General features: G+C 41.8%; 1 protein-coding gene across 3 annotated transcripts in view; it reads left to right on the forward strand.

Annotated features, from left to right (window-relative positions):
• The window catches only part of iqsec3a (IQ motif and Sec7 domain ArfGEF 3a), a 77,718-nt gene that overhangs the window by 9,180 nt on the left and 49,995 nt on the right, over nucleotides 1-18,543 (forward strand). For 2 of the 3 annotated variants that reach the window (XM_044021755.1, XM_044021756.1), the window contains exon 2: nucleotides 12,270-12,350. In XM_044021755.1, the coding sequence (XP_043877690.1) occupies nucleotides 12,270-12,350 (81 nt within the window). Of the gene's footprint in view, nucleotides 1-12,269; nucleotides 12,351-18,543 lie in introns of those variants that run through there. The other variant, XM_044021758.1, reaches the window with a different exon arrangement.

The raw sequence follows: 18,543 nt of genomic DNA on the forward strand, positions 1-18,543 counted from the left end.
TTTTAGTGGCTCTGTGTGTCTGTCTGTTTGTTTGTGCTTCCACACTTGCACTTGCCAATATGACCAACAGAGGCCGCCTGATATATATGTATGTATATATATATGTATATATATATATGTATGTATATATATATATTTATATATATATATACACACACACACATATGTATATATATATATATATATATATATATATATATATATATATCAATATAGTTGCCAAATTAATTAACATAATGCTGATTAACCATCAACTCAAGATTTAGTGGTTGCCTTATTAGTATGAGCCAGATTTTCCTTGATTGATGCATGTATGAAGAGTTCTTCTTCATACAAGTGAACAGTGAGTCTGATGAGTAATCATCAGCGTGTGTGTGCGTGTGTCACCGGTATGCTAGTGACATATTTCGCAGTTGGGGTCGCAGATGGAAGTGACATCAGCGTCGTCGTCTGGTGTCTCTTAATCTGGTGTAAGCAGATCATTTCACTGAAGAGCTAAGATTATTTTGTATTCATCCCTTTATTATTACTATTATCATTATCAGAAAAATAAAAAAAATGAGTGTATTATTACACATATTTACACATACTTGATTATATACAGGAGAAGCACAATTACAATAGGGTATATTTAAGGAGAAATAACTTAAACTGAGGCTTGTAATTTCAGCAAAGGCGAAGCTTTTACTCCTGCCACAGTAAAGAGTTACAACCTGCTCTGTCGTTAACACACAACGTACAATTAGCTGGCAATTTACAGCCGCTAACGTATGCTGCGCTGCGATGTTAAAACATTACATGTAAGCGTGGTTCTATAGTCATTTATTAGTCATTTATTAACCCATTTAAATGGAAATTGAGAATTGAATTTTGAGGAAAAGGCAGCGACGGTGGAATCCCTCAATGGTTCTGAGCTGACACCACGTTGCTACTTGCACAGCGGTCAGTGTGTTTATCAACTCATGGTTCCTGAAGAGAAGGAAAACAATGTGCAGTTACCTCTCCCCCATCTGTCGCAGAGATTTCACCTCCTGAGAGCTTAGTGCAGAAAATCCCTCGACAGACAATTGTGATTGTTTTTGCACCATGTGCACTAGTATACTTTATGTGTGTTTCAGGTATTACTCACCTTGTGGGGACCAAAGTCAAGTCCCCACAAGGTGAAGACGTGTTGTATGGTTTGGATGAGGTTAGGGTTAGTAGTAGCTATGGTTAAGGTTCGAGTAAGTCTACATAATGTCCTCAGACTTCATGGAAACCAGACTGTTCTTGTATTTGCGGCTTTGTGAGGACCGAAAATCATATAAACCATACGGAGTGAGGACATTTTTGGCTGGTCCTCACATCTTCAAAGGGCTTTTTGATGGTTAAGACCTGGTTTTACGGTTAGGGTTAGAATTGGGTTAGTACTGATGGTTAAGGTTAAGGTAAGGGGTTAGGGAATGTCTCTGAGGGTCCTCACTATGAGTGAAGAGCAAATGTGTGTGTCCCCTCTTCCGGACCTTTTCTGACCTCATCAGGAAACTTAAACCTTGTCCCAATGAGGCAGAATCTAATTTCCGATACATTTTCTTTAGGCTGTCCAAATGAATGGAATTCGACGCAGTGTTCTAACAAGAACAGCTGTGCAAACATCTGTGTGTGTGTGCGCATGTGTGTTAATGCCACATTCACATGAAGCCCTAAACTTGACCTCAGAGTTCGCCAGAATCGGAGGTCAGGACCAGGTTTGGGTCTCCACGAGAGCTACTGGTCCTGACAAGGTCAGTGTTTATGCCAGAAAAGGTCCTAAAGAGGTAGTAGCTAACAAAAACCAGTGCACACACACACACTAGCCTGAAGAAATGTCAGGTGTGGTTAACTATAGGACCCAGAGTAACGTTCACAACAGTCCACCTCAGGCTTCCAGGCATCGCAGAGCTGATGTGAACAGGCACGGCGTGTCCAATCGGCTTTCCCTGCTCTTCTAAACATATCACAAAATCCTCCACCGAGGCTCAGCCACAGCCTATATTATGCACACGAATCAAAAAAAGGTGCTATTGTGCACTCTTCACGTATAGTTTTTAACGTTTAGTCATCTGTTCCGAAAGAGAGCTTTGTTATCTCGCGTCGGTCAAACTCAGAGTTTGTCTTTTCCTCGAGGCTGCAGTTAGAAATGACTAAGTAGTGTGTGTGTGTGTGTGTGTGTGTGTGTGTGTGCATTAAGTGTTGCGTTCCTGCTGCGTGACACGGGTCTGCAGAGTAGATATTTCCGGAATTCAGATGACCAGAAATGCGTCTTGCCCTTCCTCTGCACTGTGGTTATGTCACCCATGCTCTGCGCGTCGACTCCTTGACACCAGGATTACATCATCAGGTACACAGTGCCGGGGTGGGGTGGGGTGGGGGTGGTTGTGGGGGGGCGGAACATGATTAGAGATGACATTGGAGGGTTTCGGTTTGGAGCAAAGAAGCAAAAACGGCACAAGCAGGACTGTCTGCATGAGTCACGGTCTGAAAACGAGACTAATGACACTATTGAACGCGGCGTTTGGAATAACTGCAATTTATCTCAAATGCGAGTAAATGACTTCAGCGCAAATATATACGGCGACTGGTCTGGCTGATGTGTGACAGCCGTGTCACACTCTGACGGCTGTCAAGCACGGAAAATGTGAGAGTGGAGCCAGTGCCAGGTCCTCGGCAGATGGTCCTGCAGCAACACATTGTTGCTCGGTGCTCAATACGAGCTGCTAAAACCGCTCAGTGGTGGAGGCACCAGCTGGAGATGAGACGAAAACAGAAGGATAAACTGATGCTTTCATGGCAAATTGACTGACTGTAATGTCTGTGTTTTGTTCGGCTCAAATCCTCGCAGTTTACCTTCTTTCTTCTTCTTTTTTTTTGTCGCCATCCCGAGTGACGCTGGTGCCTAAACCACACGAGGGGGGAATAGTGAGCGCCAAAGAAAAGAGCAGCATAATATTCACAATATTTATTTTCGGACCTCGTCTGCTTCTCCCTGACATCTCGCTCGCGTCCCAGCAGGAGCCGGGTGGCAGAACTGCAGGAGTTCAAAAATAAAGCATGCCATCGTTCTTCTCAGTAACGACCAGGCGCCCGCCTCCTGTCATGCACAACTTTGGCAAAGTGAACGCTACTGTGTTTCCTGCACGGCTGCCCAAAAGACTGCGGCCTCACTTTGTCACCGGAAATGAAGCTCTATGTAGCTTATTCCTCCTTTGTAAGTTGCGTCTGCTAAATGCTTAAATGTAAAATGTCATCTCTTTTTAGTTTTATATGACAAGGGAACCACCAGATGTGAGATGACCTGAAGGAACTCGTAAATGTAAAATGACAGAACCGAGAACGATCTCCTTTGATTTTTTTTAGGGGGAATGACATCAAAACCTGACTCTTAGAATCCATCCATCCATTTTTATACCGCTTTACTCTGCACATAAGGGGGAGGGGAGAGTGGAGGCAATCTCAGCTAACACAGGGCGTAAGGCGGGGTACAACCTGGACAGGTCACCAGTTCATCGCAGTGCTAACATACAGAGACAAGAAGCTGCCCCAAGGGGAACCAGTGATGACTCAGTACTGGTGACTGCCATCCTTTCATCCATCCATCCATCATTCACCAATCCACCTCCTGGCTGTTCATCTCAAGATTTTGTTTGTCGTATCTCAAGAACGTCACGAGGAAAATCCTTTTCAAATGTGACACAAACAATCAATTGGCGGTTGCAGGGTTCTAGCTAGCTAGCGTATTGGACTGTATTTACATTCAGCTACAAAACTCATTAACGTTAGCAACACGTAACATCTGCCACCCTAAGTTTCAAAGGCGCGCCGATGTCCATCACTGCATGGCAACTGCCAAGCCCATGGAAACCATCCCCATCAGATTCCAAGAGCCAATCATGACGTTAGCATACATTAACCATATTTGGAAGGCCGGGGCCGCCTGGACTGCTGCTTAAATTGCATTATTTCTATCGGGATAAAAGTAACAAACTTAATAAGACACTTGCTCTGGCGCGTCCTTTGTGAAGGTTGCACACTGCCAAGATACAAAAAAGGTAAAATAATCAAGAATATATGAAAATATCGGGTCGCTACTCTCCCTCGCCATTACCATTACGCTAAAATAAAACCCTGGCGTTAAACCCTGAGGTGGACATGAAATAAGTTTATGTTGGCGGACCATAGGCAGGTAAACAGTAAAGGTTTCCTTGACCTCGTAAATCTCCTTGTGAACACTTTATCTTCAGAACACCTCAGAAGAGTCCTTTCAAAATGATAACCTGGAAAGAAAACGATGGGCCAGCCGAGGCAAACACCATGTTTCCATCTCTAACATATATCTTTAGATGTTGTGATGCAGCAGAAACTGTTCCATACTCCGTGGTGGAGGAATCAACGAGGCCTGAATAATAAGATCTGGAACTTGTGAATAAACCTCAGCGAGCTTTTCCTGACACCAGCACAGTCAAGAGCTTTTTTCTTTTAATAGAAGTATGAAAGTTTTTTTCTCCTTTGTTCACGTTGTCATGGGAATTGTATCCTCGTCCTATTGTGCATCTCCAGCTCTCTCACTTCCTCTTGTAGCAGCAGCAGCAGGAGCAGGAGGAGGAGGAGGAGGAGGAGGAGGAGGGCTAAGCCGCTTGGGACAGGCCGAGAGTCCACATTGATGAAACCTTTTAAGAAAGCTTTTTTTATTTTAAATTCAGTGTGCGTGTGCATTGGGGAATTGGTATAGAAGGCTTTTTGGGCAGAAAGATGAAGAAGTGTTGTGTGTGTGTGTTTGTGTGTGTACAATTACTGCAGTAAAAGAGAGAGAGAGGGAGAAGTTCACTTTAGTTCAGGGATCTTTCGGGCTACTAATCCTTTGCACCATCAAGTTGAAAAGATCATTATCACCCCACTAAAGCGTGCGCACTCCACCATAAAACACTGCGTATGTGTATTGAATTCATTTCTGCCCTCAAACCCTTTAAGCCTGTAAAACACGGCGATAAAATAGCCCTTACAACAAGAAACATTTCTCTTTTTTTTGTTTAGCAGCATCAAAAGGTTTCCAGTTATACTGCCGTGAGATGAGTCGACTTGCGGAGACTTGAAGAGAATATATTTTTAAATATAAATCGTAAATCAATCAGGGCTGTGACGCCAATGCCTTCTCGTATTGGTGGAAGGCTGGTTACCTACAAGATTTACTAAACTAAACTAAATAAATGCGTAGACAGGTGGCAAGAAAGAGATGAGGCACAGAAAGCAAACCGAGCCAAAACCAGGGAAACAAACACATCAGACAAAGATAAGGTTTTGACTTGACTTTGACCTCGACTCTAAAATACATCTATCTCACAACGCTGCATTAAACCAAAGCACCATGAGGCAGCCGTGCGACCTTAAGTGCCTCAGCCTCAACACTAATACACTTCCTTGTTTGCTTCCTTCCTCAAGGTCAATCGTATTTGTATTTAGCGTGTTTCACCTTTGGGGGCAGACTGTAAACACAACACATTATGTTGTTTCAGTGAGCTGCGCGTTTACTGCTTTCCCCTCAGACTGCCAGGGAAATGGTCCGTGAAAACGAAATCCATCAATTATTGTGAGATTTGATTCCCCCTCCCCCCCAACCGTCTACTTTAGTGCATCACTTGAACTGAGCTGGATCTGCCAGAGCTATTGACGCAGCAAAGCTGAATTGGGCACAGGGAGGGGCGCATCGACAAACACGTTAGACGCGAGAAGTTCAAAACAACGTACAATGGAACCTCGGTGTGCAGATTACACTCGGCCTCCAACACGACCAGTGTGTGTGTGTGTAAGAGCTTAGAAGATTTTTTTTATAGGTGGTATTAGTGAGCTCAGGCAAGGGGACGGATTCATTGCTGTGGAACATCAGAAAGCAGGTCATGCAAGTTCAGTTTAATCTTCAGTGCCTGCACTGATCAAACAGTGCTCAACGTTCAAGGAGATGTGTGTGTGTGTGTGTGTGTGAAAGTAGAGGCACGGGCTTGTAGTGTTGGTATTTTTTGGATTCATGTGCACCGCAGAGAAGAAAGCGTCCGCGCTGACGTCTTGTGCAGGAAATGTTTGCGTAAGTCTTGCAACGACTGCGCGTGTACACGTGTACTGGAAGCGAAGGACGCGACGCGGCGGGAATCAGAAAGAGTTGACGAGATGAAAACAGGGTTTGATACTCATGTGGTCAGTCAAAATAGGTTATTTATCTATCGATCAATAATAGGTCAACATAAAAGAAAACCACATGACTAGAAAGCTACAGAGCTGCAGACATGACCGACCTGCCCTCCAACTGAAACCTAACTATTTTTCATTATTTTTATCACTAAAATTTCAAACCAAAGCACAATGCTTTAAAGGAGTACTTCACTTCACTTCCCAACCTCAGTTCCCCCCATTCTTTTCTTTGTTACGTGCCCACCATTGACACTTGGTCCCGTTAGCATAACTGTTAGCAAAGATGGCGGACACTGTTTACATTCTGGGAATGAGGTCCCGCCCCCCTACGATTGGCTCTAAAAAAGTGCGGAATGTGTCGCTGGTGAGCACGTAACAAAAAAAGAATGAAGATATTTCCTGACTCAAAACTGAGGTTGTGAAGCACAATTTTTCAAGAATACTCCCTCTATGCTAGTAATACAAAGCTAATTGCTGTTATTTATACCACCACTAGGGGGCGTCTAGTAAATCACACCTATGGGTCGTAATTCCCCGACCTGTGCAACGACAAATACCCAAAAAAAGTCTGTCACGCAGGCAAGAAAAGTTATCGTTACATCCAAGAGGAAGCAAAAAAAACAACAACAATCACTTGCTCTATGTTTTCACTATTCAGTTGTCTCAGCCAGCAACACAATATGGATAAAATGTTTTTAAGGTCTCAGCAGACACTTGTTTTAACAAAATCCAACAAAATATAAAATATAAACTCACCATGTGTGGACAAACTGTGTCTTTCGGAAGGTGCGCTCCATTTGGTTACCCAGGTGTCCAGTAAGTCCTCGCAGGATTGGTGTTAAAAGGAAGCCACAAATACATTTTTTTTGTGCTTGTTGGACATATTTCTGTGCGTGTGGCCACAACATAATATCATATCAGAGTCCAAGAAATAGTAAATGATAGGAGAAAAGACACGAGGGGAAATGGTTGGAGCCTCTTAAGTTGGCAGAGAGTGGAGCGTGAGCTGGGCATGATTTCAAACTGAGGTGATGAGTGAACGAGAAACAGGTGTGAGTCATTAGGACGTGTCACTGGAAATCACTGGAGGCAAGAACAGGAAGTAAAAGTGTCTGCAGTGACAGAGAGTGAGGAGCATTTCAAAGTAAAACAGGATGTAGTTAAGAAACAGAAAACAGGACCTGAGGCAGACGTTGCATCAATGTCACCGCCATTCAGGATTGTGAGGATTTAGTAGTCTACGGTATATTTGAATGTTATTATATACACGACAGGCCAGAAGTCTATGGATTTTGGGATGTTTTAGGATGGATTTTAGGAGTATTCTCAATTTATTTTAAGGTATACATTGATCTTACCAGACGGAGAAAAGAAGGGCTTAGTTTTAGGGTTGAGAAGATTTGAGAAGAGTCACAACTTCAGTGGAAAAGTAATTATTGACTTTAGCTCTTTGGCTTTTAAAGGTTTACATATAAAAAATCCCAGTAAATCTAAACTGTGTTCATATCTCTGACAACCTACCGCAGAAATGGCTGGATTTGTGAACAGTGAAAGAGAAAACATGCACTAATGGTGTCTAAGAAAGGAGTTCACGACTCTACGCCCCAAACAAACAACACAATAATAGTCTATTACTCTCTGTCGTGGTGTGTGAATGCCACGACAGTTCATCAAAATCAGTTAAATGTCAATGTTAGTGAGTTTCATTTGTGATGCATAAACAGCCACAGTGTATATTAAACAGTGTGTCGTCTATAGAACGAGACAATCCTGAACCTAGTGTGCGAGAGAAGAAGGGAGAAAGAGATTCATTAGGAAGTCATTGCTGCTTCTCTTCTCCTGTAGCATGTCCAGCATGTGCCGATTCATGATCTATGACTTGATGTTTGACTTTCAAGCAGTTGTTTTTCAGTCTCTCTCGCTCTTTCTTTTCCCCCTACATCAACCACAATGACGATAAACCGCTCGCGAGCTGTAAATCTCTAAAGAGATTGGGCCCAAAATAATGGAGGTAAAATTGCGAAGACATCAAAGCTTCATTCTCCTTCCATGTGGGGGGAGGTGTGTTTCCTAAAACAGCCCTCCATTCACATGTGTATGTGTGTTTGTGATGATCAGAGGCGACTTAACTCTCCCCTCCTCACCAGTAGTACCCATTGATTGAATGTAAATGAGGAAAAAAAGCACTATCAGCACTTTCCCAGTGTCTCAGGGCTTTATTTGTCCACACAGCAGTCAGCACACAAAACCACAGGCTGCACACAAATTGGACGCAGCAGATGCAGATATTATTATATCGTGAATTATATGTAAAATGAATACAGAACACACGCTGGAGTCGACCTTCCATATGATTGGCTGACTAGGTATTTGCGTTAACGAGTGTAGTTCAAAAGATTTACCTCACAAAAGCTCTTTGGCTTTTGAGCGTTTGCATACAGAAATCCCAATAAATCTCACGTGTGTTGTAGAAGAAACAATACAATAATAGTCCATTATTCCCTGCCTTGGAGTATGAATGGAAATATAAATCGTGACATTTAAGAACGATTCATCAAAATTAGTTAAACTATGACAGTCTATGTCGGTGAGTTTTATTTGCCCAAACAAATTGCTCACAAGTAGTTGAAAAGGTGTACCTAATAAAGTGGCCGGTTAGTGTCTACGTTGGCTACAAGCAGGATCATTCATTTACTCCATAAAACAAACCGTGTAACTGAGCTGTGATCATCAATGGAGGATTTATGTGGCCGGAATTATAGATTTCATTTTATCGATGTATCGAACAACTAATGCAAACGGCTGCGATATCCTAACACTCATGCTAATCTATGTGTGTGTGTGTCCCAGAGACCCCCAGTGTTCTCGACCTAATAAAAATTGTCAGAGTCGGTAAGGATGACATCATTAGAAGACACGTTAACAATGACAATTCATTTGCTGTTATGGCCTCCGTGCGCTGTTCTTCTCTTTTCACAGTGAAGGTCTATGGGAAAATTTGCCTATTTTCACATGTCTGAATCGCTAATTTCAGCTGCTCTTCAGTAGAACATTTTTTATTTTACTGGAAAATAGACAAAGTACAGCACATGCGGGGACACCACTAGTCTTGGGATGGATTGTCCAATAGGTGTCTGGTTGCTATGGGGATATGGGGACATTTCAAAATGGCAAATGGAAGAGGTCGGACACACAGGTTGCTCCGTGTGTCTTCTCCCAGGAGACAGAAGGACGGGAAGCGAAGAGAGTTGACAGAGAGAGACATCTTTATGTTCATCCCTATTTCCTCTCTGTCCATCTCCATGTCGCCTGTCCAGGGGCAGAGCATATGAGCAGCAGCTGCTCTCTCTACGTCCCTCTGACAACAAGAGTAATTGAGTGAATTCCTCTATAGCACGACCCACCGTGCCCTGTAAGACCCGTGGATAGGGGGATGTGGGGGGGTGGGGGGGGAGAAAATCAGTGTAGAAGGATTGGAGAGAGAGGTTGGGGGGATGGGAGGATACTGAAGGATGAAATAGATGAAGCCTTGAAAAATGTGAAGCACTGTCCAGATGAAGGAGGGGGCACGGTGATGGAGGGGGAAGAGCCAAAGGCACTCAAGGCTCCCTCACATGCACATCAATTTTTTACATCCTTGCTCTTACCTCGCTCCATTTCAGCGTCACCGTCACCTGCGACTGCAGAGGCTGCTGCAGCCGCAGCGTCGCTGTCTCATAAACTGTGGTCATTTCCCTTTCAAAATTAGAATAAAAAAGATAAATAAAACAAATTATGCGTAGAAGGTTTTAAAAATGCATCGTTTTGAAGAAGAGGTTGAAACTTCATCCTCTGTCCATGGTGCTGAAACAACGCGATCCCTTTTCTTTGTGCCTGTTGATGAAATTCTTCAATTTAATCTTTTGTTTTTTATGCAAAATTGTCTCTTCTTTCTTTCTTTTAACGATTAAACACACTGCATTTTTTAACAATAGTGTTTTAATTACAATCTTGCTCATCAGAATGTGACACGAAAAACAAAAAATGAACCAGTTTGGACAAATAATCAGGCCCAGAACTGCTGTTAAACCATAAAACGTAGCTGATTAACTGATATCAAGTTTTTAAGTGCACTATGGACTGAATCAGACTGCAGAGAAACACCATTAATGCTATTATTTTTTATCAAATAAAGGAGGGGAAAGAAAAATAACATTATAACATTTTGCCTCCCACCAAAAATAGACACAAAAAGCATCAAAATCAAATATTCTTCTTCAAAATCCAGTTAAAGGTCACCTACAGAACAAATTTGCTTTCTAATCACATCTTTCCAGGATTATCAAACCCTCTTTGCAGCAGAACCTTGTCAAACGTTGTTGATTTCAGTCTGACAGGTGCCACCTGCTTTGGGAAATTTGATTATTAGTATATAATTCAAATTCCTAAAATTACCACCCGGCGCCAAGATGTATTCACTTAAGTAGAAGACTTCCAAAAGTGGAGCAGATCTGGTCATGTGTGAATCCAAAACCACAAAAGAAATAATACTAATATTAGTAAGTATTCAAGCATTGAATAAAACATTCAATTCAATTGTTAATACACTATTTTTTTTAAATAACTGCCAGATATTGAAAGTTATTCTGGAAATGGGGCAAAAACACTTAGTTGCAGGACATTTTACGGTTAAAATAAGCAAAAAAACATTACTGATGACATCACATGGAAGCAGGTTTGTCTGTGTGCCGTTTGTGCAGGAATTTACCAAATTAATAAAGAGGAGATCTTTCAGTTCTGGTGACAAGGACAAACGGAGGAGTTGTACTCTGTGATCTCGAGGTGAGACTGAGAAAGTGCCTCCTTTGGCTCCGACTGGAGAGAACAATCTGATGTAGACATACGTCGGAGGCTTGAGGATAAGGCGTGAAGCAGATCCCTGGGATTATACATCAAAGACTTGACAGTTAGCGGAGGGAAGAGTCGATCAGGTTCATGTGGTTCAGGGCTGGACCTCCAGCTGTGCCTTCACGGGCACCATCAAAAAGTGAGATGCTGGAGAGCTTTCTTTTGAACTGTGGTCTGTCGTTAGCGCCACCTGTTGTGGAGCAGCGTCAATGCCGTATATGTCACGTAGGCTCATTCACAGTGCCGCACGATCAGTAAAGTCTAAAGGTACATAAACCAAATAATTACACACTAAAACAAACATACATATAACCATACATATAATTCAGTTATGGCCAATAAACTCGCCTAAATGTTACACGCCGGGTCATTAAGACGCTGAAATAAAAATGAAATGAAAACAAACTCACTCCAGCTAATTTAACTGATTATGACAACAGTTGACGACGAATTTAGTCGTAGATTAATAACGGATTCATAGATTTTCATGAGATTACATCATGAAAAGCATGAACATGAAGATTCACTGCCGCATTTTGCTGGCACATATTTTATGACCTTTGTTTTGTTTATCAGTGATTAATTTAATGTTAATGTTATCGCAAGTCTCGGGCTGAGTTTTTAAAACTCTTCAAACTAACAACCCCTTTTAAATGGGTCCTAAATATGTGGTGGTTTGTGGACCGTAAACCAAGGATTAGGACGGACACTTGCTCATGTTTAATAAACACAGTTTAATACATTCTTTACATGCCTGGTTTTGTTTTTAGCATCAGCAGTTTAGGTTTATCCAAAGTTCGAAAGACAATCATGGTTTGGGGGACTTAAACTCAAATGACCTGGGGGCCACTGAGGGTCTAGTTTGGTCAATAGGGGGCCGGTCGAGTGGAAAAAAACGTGAAATTAGACCGTTTTTCTTTTCTTTTTGTTCATAAAAACGAACATTCCCAATTTTTCCCAAATTCAACCCCTGATTTTAAACATTCTGAGTAGTTTTTGCTCAGGTGTGTTTATATAGTTGGTGAAAATGACATCAGATTGCCAAGGTTGTGCTGAAAAATAGGATATAAGGCACTCTATATTATACCCTCTGTATACACTGTACGTTTTAACATAGTAATGGCAAAAAGCAGGGTTAATAATTTCAGATTCTAACTCTTCTAATTGTTCTCCCCCCCCCACAGAAACCAAACAGTTCTGCACCAGTTCTGCTGCCCGGCCCCAGAGGCTCCTGAGGGGGAGACATCGACCGCGTGTGTCCCCAGGTAAGAAGACAGCATCCTTGTAACATCTGCACAAATATAATTTGATTGAAATCTTCTTTTTTTTGGGTTGTTTTTCTGTAAGTTTTTTAATTGCAGCCACGTGTCATGCATCCTGTTAGTAGCAGAGCTGCAGTAGCTACATAAAGCAAAGACAACAACTACCCCCAGCAGTGTGACGTTGAAGTGGTTGTAAGTGCTACAGGTTACCCCGCCCCCGCCCCCACTCACTCTTTAAAATAGCCTCTGCGTCGCCAGCGAGGAAATCACACCGCACACTTTGAAATGTCACGTGTCACAGGGCTGTGAAATTGACCCCTCGCCGTCATTTGTTATTTCCAAAGTGGGTCAGATAAAAGGTTTATAGGGATAATTTCCAGCAGTTATGTCCCAATCAGTCACATCAGGCTCCACTTCTCCCCTCAACAGTCAGGTCAAGTCCTCACTTACTGTGTGAAAACTGAAAAATATTACATCAAGATTAGTCCTGCCAAAGCAGAACAATGATGCGGTTATCGCTTCAGTTTGGCACATAAGGCAGCCGGCCGGAGACAAAAGACTCATTTATTATTCTGTCAATAAAGGTTAGTTAATGGTCCACTGTGTGAAATGTAGATGTTTTTATTTGAATTTGCCAATGAAACTACAACAAATATGTACGATTGTATGAAGGGCAGCAGCCAATTTGAAACACCAATAGACCACAATGGCCGAATGTGGTCTATTGACTATCGCCAAAGTCATGTGGTTATTACAGTCATTTCTGTAATTGAATTTTTTTCAAAACGCCCGCAAAAGTTCCCGTTTTTTTGTCCATTTTTGGAGATTGAGACAAAGACAAATGTTATTTTAGATGTCTTTAATACTGTTCAGATTTTCAAATGCAGTGAATTGTAAATAACTGCCAGATACTGAAAATTATTCTGGAAAAATGGACAAAAGCACTTACTGACAGGACATTTTCTGGTCCTTTTATGGTTAAAATAAGCAAAAAAAGGCCAGACGGACATTTTCAGGCTTAGATGTTAAAGCAGAGGTCTCAAACTTGTGGCTCGAGGGCCCTATCCAGCCCTCCAATCAATTTCATGAGGCCCATCAGTATTAATTTTGTGAACTATATTTCAGTCCATATCAACACAGACACTTTTACAGTTGCTAGTTCAAAAATGTTAATTCTTTTTTTTCACTTGACCGGCCCCCTACTGGCTAGACTAGATACTCACTGGCCCCCAGGACATTTGGGTTTGAGAGCCCTGGGTTAAAGACCTGATTGATTAAATGTTGGCAACCTTTTACACATTGTTCCTTTAAAATCCGCCAAAAATCCTTGGTTTATCTTGTAATTTGCACCCACTTCAAATTCAAAATAGAAACAGCTAATAACAAGCCGGCGTAATGACTGTACTTTTGTACAACTGCTGGTTTGCAAAGCGGTCCAGAGGAGTATGATAATTAATGTTCCGTTTTGACAAAAGGCATCGCACCAGATATAGAATATGGTGAAAGGAAGATAAATAATAAATGTCCTCACTGTGATATTACTTTGTCCCTTTCAAGCTGAATTGACAGCACAATATTTGCTTCCCCCCCCGTGCTTCTATTTACTAAAGTGCACTCGACCGCCAGAGTTTCACGAAAAATTACAGCATTCATTGTGGCCGAGGCACATCAATAGCAATTAAGGCATTCTTCCCAAAAATGGCTTGTTTGTTTGTTTCCGCGGGATTGTTTTGCCGCACTGTCAGGGCTCAGCAGAAAACAGAAGATAAGCAAACGTGCACTGGTGGTAAATCATCATGGCCCCTGCAGTGTTGGACGTGTAAGTGGTCTGAGGCTGCAAGACCGAAACAAAAGTCCACACACTCACACTTTAAACACCTCAGAGTCGATGTGGATTTAAATCAGCCTCGCAGAGAGACAATAGGTGAGAAATGTGTGTTATTAAAAACTAAAGTGTCTTTCAGTGTCACTTAAAAGGTCTGTTGTTTATGAATTAGTGACGTGTGGAGAGATGCCACTGATTCAGCCTCCACGTGCCAGAAAGCATGTTTTTCTGCCCCTAAAATACATATAAAATGGTTAATGTAAAGTGATGAAAACCAAACAATTTCAATTTTAAAACCATCATACATTTACGCAAACATTTCTGACAATAAATCCTCTTAACCATTACACAGTGGACCTTTAAAGCTTTCTCTTTTTTTCAGTTTTAGTGGTAGAAAGTGAATACGATTGACTTGACTGAAAAAATCAGGAACTTTATAAAATGTCAAAAATCTTTAAGTTCACCTTTGTGCTCAGTGACTTTTGAAGGAACAAACCAAAAAAGGTTCTCGCTAAATTCTCTCTTAACGCTTTGAAACGCTTTTTAAGTATTTTATAATAAGATAAATATAAATATAATTTGTGCATAGTGATTCGGACTATTTTAATGCCCAGTATTGCTTTGAATAAATAAGCCTGACATTTCCTATGTTCATTGAATGCATCACAGCTTCATTGCTACATAATTAAATAACATTTCTGCATTGGAATATTACCTAAAAACAACAGGACTAATAGTGCATTTACATTAGCCAAACAATGAAATCCATTGAAATACATATTTCTATTCAAGGAGTGAGGAAGAACATATTTGCATTTAGTATTTCCATTTGATGACACACCATCAAAAAAGGTATTTTGCCATTGTCTTGAATAAGTGACCCCTAGTGGCAGAAATGACACATTTTGACTGCTTTAAACCCCTCCCACCCTGCCAGTCCCTGAAGCAAACCACTTCAATGCAGAACTCTGTGAGGCCGAGGCAGAAAAGCAGCTTGTGGTTTTGTCCCTTCCTTTCCTTTCCTTTCCTTTCCTTTCCTTTCCTTTCCTTTCCTTCCTTTCCTTTCTTTCTTTATTATTTTTAATTTCCTGTTGCGTCTTGACTCCTTTTTGCGATCCGTATTCTGTTGTCGTTGATTTCTGTACTTCCGCATTGTTGTCAGTGATTTGTTGAGCATTTACTCACGTGGCATCGGCGCATCATCGCATATCACGACCACGGCCCACTGTCACATATAACTCCACATGGCACCCGCCACCGGTCATCGCATCCATCCATCCCCCATCCATGTCCACCTCATTCGGGCTTGTCTCCTCACTGTGGTCACGTTAAGTTTCCAGAGAGTCGTGTGTAAAGATTGCCGTGTGACTAAAAGTGTAACGATGCAATGTAAAAAAAAACAAAAAAAACTGCCATAATGCATTGATGTGTGTGTATGTGTGTGTGTAACTGTTAGGGTCTTATTATCCCATGCTGGAAAAATGGTGAGCCTCGTTGTTGACACATGTAATGCATCTGTGTTCATGTGAAAAGAAAAAGTTCTCCTCATGTTGCATGCTTTTGGCTTGGCAGTGATCAAAACATAGCTCCCTGTCTCTCTCTCTCTCTCTCTCTCTGTGTGTGTGTGTGTGTGTTGTAATGTGTACACAAGTGTGTGTGTGTGTGTGTGTGTGTGTGTGTGCACCCCAGTGTGACACATACAGTAGATACAGTCATTTTTACCAGACAACATCAGAAGAGCAGGGAAATCCTAAATCATAGCTGAGTTTAACAACTATGCAATCATGTCAACAACGTGGCACTCTTAGAATATGATTCCAGTAGTTTTAGGGTCATTTCCTGTATTTGTTGGATTATTTATGTTACATTTATCAAAAAATCTGGACAGAAAATAGACGTCCTCTTTTATCGGCTTACTCTGGAGTGAACACTTGCAGCACTGCCATATTCTGTCATCCTAAATAATCCCAGGATTTTATGATATGGACATTGCACATTGTCTTATTGTGATTTTTATTCTTGTGTGGGGAATTGTGCAACAACACAGTAAAAAAACAACAACAACAATGCTATTTTAATGTGTGGAAGAATCACTTATGAGACTTTTAGGTGTTTTTCTTTGTTAATGATGGCAAATACATTCCTGTTCTGTGCTGAACTCCAAAGTAGGATAAAACAAATAGGAACTTATTCCACAAACAAAAAATGGTTTGTGGAAGGAGGATTAAAAAACATACCTTTACTTGATGCCGTGGTTCTGGGACGACAGGACTGTGAGGTAGGGGAACACAGGTGAAACCAATGAGAGGCGGGGTTGGCAATCTCAATGGAGGGAAAATCACACAAAGGAAGAAGAAGTCAGGATCTGAAAATGAAAAGCGGGAAATGATGAGTAAAACAGGAAGTGCATGAATGACTTTAACTAAAGACACACAAAGGGCCAACGTGAACTAATCAAGACATGATAAAACACTAAACATGACTAACATTAACATATTTGACAAGACATAACAATGTGTCATTGATTTGTAGAGGAACTACATGATTCATTTGCTGCATTTCATGATTGATTTCATGGTGGATTTATGAGCTTTTATGCGCATAATACAGTATATTCAACCTGAAAGTGTAAATCAATCTAAGATAATATACCTCTGTGGTCACATTTCAGAGACACAACATATTTCATTAGCGTCGCTCTTTCTACTGCGGGTAATTCAAGCCTCGGTGTGTCAGAGAAGGCCACCGGCGTTATTGTACTAATTTGATTCGTCCTTGAGTTTTGTCTGTCCGTGAGAAAGTGAGAAACAAGCAGGTAATAAGACAGGGCGTTGTGGTATCATTTAAATGAACATGAGGTGGAGGGGGGGGAAGTTAAGATTCACTGTCACATTTAATGAGAACCCTACGGGAGGCTGGAGTCTCGCACCCTGACAGCTCGGTCACTCTCGTCCCAAGCTTAAAGGAGACACCTGAGGTTTAAGAGAGACTGTGGCGGAGTTCGTGTTTGGGGTGGTCACCGCGTCAGATCTGTCATAACTCGTACGTCAGCGAGTCTGCTCTGACGGCCGCCATCTTTGAGCCATCTTCTGCTGCAGTGTGCAAAAAAAAGAAAAAAGGTAAAAAAAAAACACTCAGGTGTTACTTTTCCAGTCTCACAGTGGAGCTTAGTTATAAATGTGCTGTGGCACAAAAGAAAATAAGTGTCACCAAACCCCTGATATGAGGCACTAACGCATTTAAAAATAATGCCAAGAAGTGGGCTGGGAACTGTGAGTGAGTGGGGTGGAGAAGGGAGGAGGGGTGATGGAGAAGAGGGCGTGGTCATCTGTACAACACTGATTGGCTCCAGCTCCTCGCAGAAAAAATGAATGAAAAGAACGAATGAAGATCACAGTTCACCCATTCATTCTGTGTGCAAAATTAGAAAACTGTCTAATCAGGTGTAATTAGGGATGATCTGCCCTTGTGAACCCGCAGCGTCGTTAAAATCTGCCACCTCATATTTTACGATCGGCTATAAAAAAAAAGAGGCTAAAGTAGAGGAGATGAAGGATTACAACTTGCACCTGGCAGAGCATATGACTGGGAAATATAAAAAGAAGGACAACACATTTGGGTCCTTGCCAGATCCACTTTGGGAGAGCGTGTGTCATCAATTTTATTTTTATCTGTACTGCAAAAAAAAAAACCTGTCCTTGATCATAAATGCAAATGAGGTGTCAATAAATGAGCCACAAGTTGTTAAGATGACGCTGACACCGCGAGCGAATGATGGCGTTTCTGCAAGTGATTAATCCACTTTGGGTCACGGCACAAATCTGTGCCAAGACACCTTTTTTCTTAATTTAATGAGTCACAAAATTAATAAAAAAAAGAAAAAAGCGTGCACTAATTAGCGGAGACACGCTGCCTACAAAGATGGAAAGGAAACGTGGGACGAATAAGGACACAGGTGGACATACTTTGTCACCTCGGGCAGCAAAGGAGACAAAAGAGGTTCTGTGCGGTGGGTGGTGGTTGGTCCACAGGGGCCGTGATGCATTGAATTAGACTGGAGGAGGTGATGGACTGATTTATCCGTTTTGTCAGAGGACGTTCAGGGACATGTTAGAAGAGCAGAACTCTTTTTTCTTGGACTTCACACGTGTTGAAACTTGTTATATTGCTCCTGTCTTCAGACCAGCATTATAGTCTCACCTGTGCAGCCACAGATTACATTTCACACATGTGGGAACCTCCGTCACCAAATTTCTTTCACCCCCTCACCTCGTGATTTAATACCTGTCCCCTTCTCCCCGCCTGTGCTGCTGTGTTTGCACGCTGCGGTGGTGCAAGGACACTGCCTCAGGTGGTGGAAGGGATGTTGGT

Source organism: Solea senegalensis, linkage group LG3 (assembly GCF_019176455.1).
Source record: "Solea senegalensis isolate Sse05_10M linkage group LG3, IFAPA_SoseM_1, whole genome shotgun sequence".
NCBI lineage: Eukaryota > Metazoa > Chordata > Actinopteri > Pleuronectiformes > Soleidae > Solea > Solea senegalensis.